Here is a 7,938-nt window from a genome sequence, read left to right on the forward strand (position 1 = left end):
TCTATTAATACAAGCTATATATGCGCTACACTGTACTATACTGTATATTATATTGTATTGTGTAGCTCAAAACGGCTTAGACTCGTGTTTGTTTTTAAAATAGCAAAAGAAAAACAATTCTTGAAACTTATCCCTACAGTTTTGTTTAGCTTTCTCTTTGAWTTAAAAAATAAAATAATTGCACACCGTTTATTGTATATGAGGCAATGCATCCCAGTKCATTCAGTCTCTGCAAATGTGGCAAAACGAACAATTATTTTCTCTAATTAAAAAAAAAAGAGAGAAAAAATAAGGACCTGTAGCTTTAAGAAAGAGGTGTGTTGTACAGGGATGACGCAGGAATAATAATGAAAAGATGCTTCAAAATTCCTCCCCCTCCAGCCAGYGTGTGTGGTAGCTGTCTGGGCAGTTACCATATTTAAACAAGAGGAATGACCAGAGAAACAGGAGAATTAGTTAGCAAAACAGAGGGGATTCTTCCATCAGTTGAGGAGGTTGCAGGAGACTCTCTGTGCAGGATCATACACTTCATACATTTAGAATTTTTATTTCATTCATTCAAAGAAAAAGGTTATTTAATTTAGATTATTTATTTTGGAAGACTCCACATTGGCATTTGCAATTTACCTGTGTACTCGGGAGTCTGCGGCTCCGAGGACGCAGTTGACTTGGAGAGAGAGATAWACATTTATTCATGATTATAGACAAAGCATAACTTTTAAAGTTGCATCATGCCATGTTACATTTCAGTGTGTTTGTACATTTGGTTGGGGTTGTTACCTGGTCGGACAAGTGCAACAGTGATTGAGGACATCGAAGTATTGGTGATGTTGCCAAAAAACAACTCTTATATTTTCTCAATAGCAAGAGTGGCCCCGGCAATAGAGTATGCAAAACAGAGGTTGAAAATCGGAGGCGGTGTGTATTCCGGACTTAATTTCAATTTACGCTATGCGGATTCTAACTGTGGCAATGATGCGCTCTTYTCCCTGGTGGACCGCTCCTGCGAGAAGAAGCCGGACTTGGTTCTCGGTCCGGTGTGTGAATACGCTGCGGCGCCGGTGATAAGGATGGCTTCTCACTGGAACATCCCGGTAATATCGACAGGTGCTCTGGCCAGCGGTTTTAGTGACAAGGAGAAAGAATATTCTCACCTGACCCGAATCTCCCCGTCTTACCTAAAAATGGCAGAAACATTCTCGGCGATGTTCCGTCACTTCAACTGGAAAGACGCGTTGCTGATCTTCGATGACGACAAAGAGGAGAGAAATTGTTACTTCACTCTGGAAGGGGTGCACCTCAAACTCATGGAGCAATATCATACAGTCCACATAGCGATCAACACTAAAGAAGAGGSCCTGAACGCAGATGACATCATCAACTACATCTACGAGAGTGAAGGTAGGCTACTTGTACTGAGAAMAAGTCTCGACACTGTCCCATTGTGTAGCGTAAATGTCAGACATGTTTAACCGTAGCCCCATCTACTAATACTGCCACTCAATATACTTATTGCRCTTCAAATGTTCGCGTTCGTGTGCTTTTATTGAAGAAAGTGTTCACACCGCTTGACTTTTTCCACATTTTGTTGTGTTACCGCCTGAATATAACGTTTATGAAAATTAGATTTTGTGTCACTGGCCTACACACAATACCCCATTAGGTCAAGTTTGACAAATTAATAAAAAATGAAAAGCTGAAATGTCTTGAGTCAGTAAGTATTCAACCTCCTTTGTTATGGTAAGGAGCATAAATAAGTTCAGGAGTAAAAATGTGCTTAACAAGTCACATAATAAGTTGCATGGACTCACTCCGTGTTCAATAATAGTGTTTAACATGATTTATGAATGACTACCTCATCTCTGTACCCCACACACATACAATAATCTGTAAGACCCCTCAGTCAAGCGGTGAATTCCAAACACAGATTTAACCGCAAAAATCAGGGAGGTTTTCCAACGCCTTCACAAAGAAGGTCACCTATTGGTAGAGGAGCAAAAAAAATAAACAAAAGCAGACATTGAATATCCCTTTGAGCATGGTGAAGTTATTAATTACACTTTGGATGGTGTATTAATACACCCAGTCRCTACAAAGATACAGGCTTCCTTCCTAACTCAGTTGCCGGGATTTCACCATGAGGCCAATGGTGATTTTAAAACAGTTACAGAGTTTAATGGCTGTGGTAGGAGAAAACTGAGGATGGATCAACAACATTGTAGTTACTCCACAATACTAACCTAAATGACAGAGTGGAAAGAAGGAAGCCTGTACAGAATACAAAAATTCCAAAACATGCATCCTGTTTGCAATAAGGCACAAAAGTATAACTGGGAAAAGATTTGGCAAAGAAATTTACTTTATGTCCTGAATACAAAGCATTATGTTTGGTGCAAATCCAACACAACACATCACTGAGTACCACTCTTCATATGTTCAAGTGTGGTGGTGGCTGCATCATGTTATGKGTATGCTTGTCATCGGAAATAACAAGGGAGTATTTTGGGATAAAAATAAACTGAATAGAGCTAAGATAGTGGGAGACAAATCCACCTTTCAGCTGGATAATAACCTACAACACAAGGACAAATATACAATGGAGTTGCTTACCGAGACRACATTGAACGTTCCTGTGTGGCCTAGTTACAGTTTTGACTTAAATTGACGTGAAAATCTATGGCAAGACTTGAAAASGGCTGTCTAGCAATGATCAACATCCAACTTGACAAAGCTTGAAGATTKTTTTTGAAAATAATAATGTCCAAATATTGTACAATCCAGGTGTGTAAAACTCTTAGAGACTTACCCAGAAAGACTCACAGCTGTAATCACTGCCAAAGGTGCTTCTACAAAATATTGACTAAGGGGTGTGAATCATTTTGTAAAGGAAATATTTCTGTATGTCATTTTCAATAGATTTACAAAAAAAAATCTAAAAACACGTTTTCACTTTGTCATTATGGGGTATTGTGTGAGAGAAAACGATGGGTCAATTAAGGATGTAACACGACAAAATGTGGAATAAGTCAACGGGTATGAAGACTTTCTGAAGGTTCTGAATGGCTTTTCTGCTGCCCAATGGCCAATATGTGAGGAAGTTATTCAGAATATGGGAGGAAATATGCCAAATATTTACAGGTATGTGAAGAATACATTATCTCCAAGATGTTGACGGAGATAACATCATCTTGCGTCTCCACGACGCCAGGTCAGCGGAGTCAATCACCACCTTCCGGAGACACCTGAAACCCCACCTCTTTAAGGAATACCTAGGATAGGATAAAGTAATCCTTCTAACCCCCCCTCCCCCTTAAAAGAGTTAGATGCACTATTGTAAAGTGGCTGTTCCACTGGATATCATAAGGTGAATGCACCAATTTGTAAGTCGCTCTGGATAAGAGCGTCTGCTAAATGACTTAAATGTAAATGTAAATGTTAAATCTAACAAATGAAAGTGTTTGTGGAATTTACTTCTTGCTTACTTCAAAAGCACATCATGCTGTAGGCTGCTGGGCCTACTGCACTGGGCTGACTGTTCTATTTACAATAGGCTACTGGGCCTACAGTACTTGGCTGACTGTTCTATTTACAATAGACTACTGGACCTACAGTACTGGGCTGACTGTTCTATTTACAATAGACTACTGGACCTACAGTACTGGGCTGACTGTTCTATTTACAATAGACTACTGGACCTACAGTACTGGGCCTACTCAAACCCATGATGGTTCCATTCTTGCTATTATTGAATTACTTCATGATTTAGCTTCCTTCCCAGTACTGTGTGGAGAGTGGCCTTTGTCTTAGGACATTGGTGCTGTGATATAAGGAGAGTGTAATCTCCCTCCCTCCCTACCCCTCACCGGGATGGGAAAGAGGAGGGAGAGAACCAAGGCACGTATGAGTAGATGTCTATGTTGTGTCTTCACGGCGAGCGGACGGCCACTCGGGAGACAAACGCCACTGATAAGAGCATCATCACGAGACCGCATAATAACGCACGCCAAACGACAAATCAGTGGAGAGCTAGGTGTTACTAGGTACAGGTCTATTAGTTATTCGAAACAGATAATGTTTCTGGGGCTTTTAAATCGTCTGAACAATCCAGTTCCAGGCACCTAAAATGATTATAGCCGGTTAGGAACCTAACAAAACCCTTCCTCGCAGAACGCATTCATACTGAGCTCCATTTACTAAAGCTGACCTCGAACACCCGTCTAACTCTGTTGCGTTAACTGCTGGCATACGCGTGCAGTCGTACCCTCTGAGGCAGCCGGAGGAGTTGCTCACCACTAGACACACTTGCCAAGTCACTTGACTGAATACGAGAGTAGACCTCATAGTCTTTTGTCAGGCACTAAACGGATGAATGAATGTGGCTGTGTGATCGATGGACTCCGTGGCCGCACCTGGTCACTCTCAGAGCCACTCTTGTAGTTGGAGAGAGGAACCAAAATTCAGAGAGCTGCATAATATCGTGGGTATTGTTTTGACAGCGAGGCCGAGGATTGTGAGTTTTCTTTGGAGCACACGCCAATAAGTGGATGATTTCAAAAGAGGAAGCCAGATTCGTGTGATGACGACAGCCATGTACACGGACAGGAGCTCGAGGGGAGCGCTGCCCATTGGTAAAAGGACGCTAAGTCTCCGGAGGGTGCGAGCGGTAATGGCCTCTGGCACAGAGGGTAGCACTTATGGAGATCGAGGGGTGTCTCAGCAGGGAGTGAGAGACGAGGGTTGGGTTTGTGATGTTCTTAGTTGAATCGAAAGAGTGAACCAAGGCGGTAAGATAGTGATTCACTCCGACCGCTAAGACACTCAACTGTGTCGAGACTATTATTGGCAGCAGAGAAATAGAAATGTTTCGTGGTTGGATATCAGTTATTAGGAACACGTTTTTGTTTGAGATGTGTTGTTGGTTGGAGCTCATCTACAACAACCAGGCACTATAGGACTCCAGTGGTTTTTGTATTTTTTAAAATATAATAACCACAAGAACATACAAAAAAGATGTCGTTGTAAAAAGAGTGCTATGCACTCTTGCTCCTATGCTGTCAATCGGCAAGATTTTGGCTGGTTAATGTATGCTATTACTTCACTTTTGTGGATTGGGAGAGAGAAATATAGGATAGATTGCCAGCAACGAGTAGCATAAATTTATATAGTTGATCATGAGAGCGCACACATAGCACAAATCACCCACGTAAGGCACCAATTACAACGATCTCTTGCACAAGATTGTTGTCATGCGAATAAAAGAACAGGAGTTATTGTTGTACATAAATATCGAAAATAAGAGAACCGAAGAGAGAGAAGAATATCACGCGAGAACAGTAGACCTTTGACTAGAAGGAAAAGGACGCGACGTAGTTAAGAACGCACTGGTCGGACCAGGCCAAAGTCTGATATAACTCACCATGACATAAGATGGCTGTTTCAAAAATTCCTCTGCCGCCTCATTCACGCAGCCAGACAGTGTCGTTTGTCTGGGTAGCGTTCGAGTCGGGCAAAGTATGATCCTTCATAATTTTAAACACACGAGAGGAATGACCAGCGTAGAGAAAACTATGGAGTGACATATGAGTGTACGCTTAATATACCACAAAAGAGTATAGGACTTTGACTCTTCTAGTGAGTGTTTGTAGGCAGGTTAAGACAATATGACGCATTTTCTCTGTGCACTGACATGGAAATTCCATGTAACAATTCAACACTCTAGAGATATTGGCTATATTCGCATTCATATACAGAAGAAACACGGCGATTATCTTATTAATGAGAAGTTTTATTGCGGTGAGTGAAGACTCAGCGATTCGAAGCCTATATTTCGACGATTTATACACAGTGTATCGAGGAGTTTGTCAGAGCTGACCGAGATATCACGGCAGATGACCTTGGAGAAGGCAGAAGAGAGATATAACGGAGTTACTCACGTTTATGCTATATTCAGAGATTATAAACTAGATTTCGATATATGAGATAACCTTACAAGATGTTGGCGAGAAACTTGCATTTGCCTAGTGTTACCCACATGTTTATCAGTGTATGTCAGAGGCTTGGTTGGTACATTTAGGCTGTTAGGTGCAATTGGTTGTTTATGCGATGGTACGGAAAGGGCCACTGCACATTGTTGCTATTTGACGCACACAGTACGAAGTAATTGCGAATTGTTCAGTGACTCTGCAGGGAGCCAATAAGTGAGAAGCTCACACATGCTTAGTGCGAGGCTTTTGTCTGTCAATTTGAGAAAGACGTGGACCCTGGCACACAAAGAGCCTATTGGCAGAATCTCAAGGGAGTGTTGAAAATATCCTTGCGAGAAGAGGGCGGCTGACATATTAGTATTGGTGTCCGAGCAGATAAACTCTTCAATTTATGAGGCGCCATAGTACGGACCTTCGGAGTACCTGAGTTGGATGTGGAGTCACCTCGCCATATGCTGTAGCTGTATCAGCATCACCCACTTGTGTGCTCTAGAGCACAAAAGTTCACAGCTTCTCCTTGCGTAGAGATGGATATCGTTCGCACAGGACCTAGGTTGTTTGCTTCGTCCGGTTGCATGATAATAAATCCCGACATACTAGCTCGGGCTTCGCGCTTCGCGCTCATACGCGATTGGGCATTAGCTCACTGGAACACTACCTGATCTGCTAGTGTGATATAGAAGCGAGCCAAGCGAGTGCCCTCCTGCCGATGAGCCATAGAGCGCGCTTCTAGCTGCACAAGACAGAACGAAATGAAGGAGACCAGTATTTCTCACCCCTCTCGTACCCGTGGCGTTGCGACAACTCCACGGTTCTTGGGACACCTGAGTGTTGTCTTAACAGAGCATATTGTTCGGAGAACGAATAAACCACCATAATTCCTATTCTGGTCGATATTTTCACGTCCTCCAAAATATGTATGGCCAACAAACATGGTAATGCTATTTTTACGGCTGTTTCTTCGAGACTCGACAGCTTACGAAAGCAATGATCTGATCACACCAAAGAGAGGAGTAACATTAGTCTTATCTTTTGTCACCATGTGCAGTTGCAAACCGTTAGATCCTCGTCGCTTTTAATTGGCGCAAGTGGGGTGCACTTGGTAAGGCCACTGCTTGGAGGCTCTAATACCTATCAGTTGCTGAGCGGACTTTCAAGGTTATGTCGATATAGGACTCGTTTTACTGTGGATATAGATACTTTTTGTACCTGTTTCTCCAGCATCTCACACGGTCCTTTGCTGTTGTTCTGGGATTAGATTTGCACTTTCGCAGCCAAAGTACATTCATCACTAGGAGACAGAACGCGTCTCCTTCCTGAGTGGTATGACGGCTGCGTGGCCCCATGGTGTTTATATACTTGCGTACTATTGTTTGTACAGTTGAACGTGGTACTTTCAGGTGTTTGGAAATTGGCTGCCCAAAACAGGTGACCATAGACACAACATAAGCTTTGTGGGAGGTCTAAGGATCGATCACATTATCACATAAGGGATATGGATAGTCAGGGACGTGAACTTGCGGGGTCGAAGATGATATCCATAGCCAGAATTAATTCACTGATGCATATCGTAGAGTGTACAGAGCAGTAGGAGACGTAGCTCAACTGAGTGTAAGGTAGGCCATTGGAAATAAACTCAGTCGCACAGAAAGATACCAAAGTCTTCGCACTATACTAGTACCTCCTAGTATCTGTCATGGAGATTTAATGAGACTAATATAATTGTAGTCAGACCTCACATGTCTTATGTATTGCACATTCACCAAGAGGCCACTCGCATATTCCTATCTATATCACTGGATTTGTTTTCCCAAGGCCCATAGTGCAATATATACTTATTGGCGGCTTCATGATGTTCGCGTTCGTGTGCTTTATTTGAAGAAAGTGTTCACACCGCTTGTATATTATTAACAGCGATCTTAATGGTCGAACATCTTAGAGTGTGCCATGTAAA

The 7,938-nt window shown here is 42.3% G+C and overlaps 1 protein-coding gene across 1 annotated transcript; it reads left to right on the forward strand.

Moving 5' to 3' along the window:
* Window positions 1-398: 398 nt before the first annotated feature.
* On the forward strand, window positions 399-1,412 carry LOC112072075 (atrial natriuretic peptide receptor 3; the record flags this gene model as incomplete). Its single annotated transcript, XM_024139490.1, has 1 exon — window positions 399-1,412. A coding segment is annotated over exon 1 (681 nt), but the record flags the coding sequence as incomplete, so codon positions are not given.
* Window positions 1,413-7,938: the final 6,526 nt, after the last annotated feature.

Source organism: Salvelinus sp. IW2-2015, unplaced genomic scaffold (genome assembly GCF_002910315.2).
Source record: "Salvelinus sp. IW2-2015 unplaced genomic scaffold, ASM291031v2 Un_scaffold1816, whole genome shotgun sequence".
NCBI lineage: Eukaryota > Metazoa > Chordata > Actinopteri > Salmoniformes > Salmonidae > Salvelinus > Salvelinus sp. IW2-2015.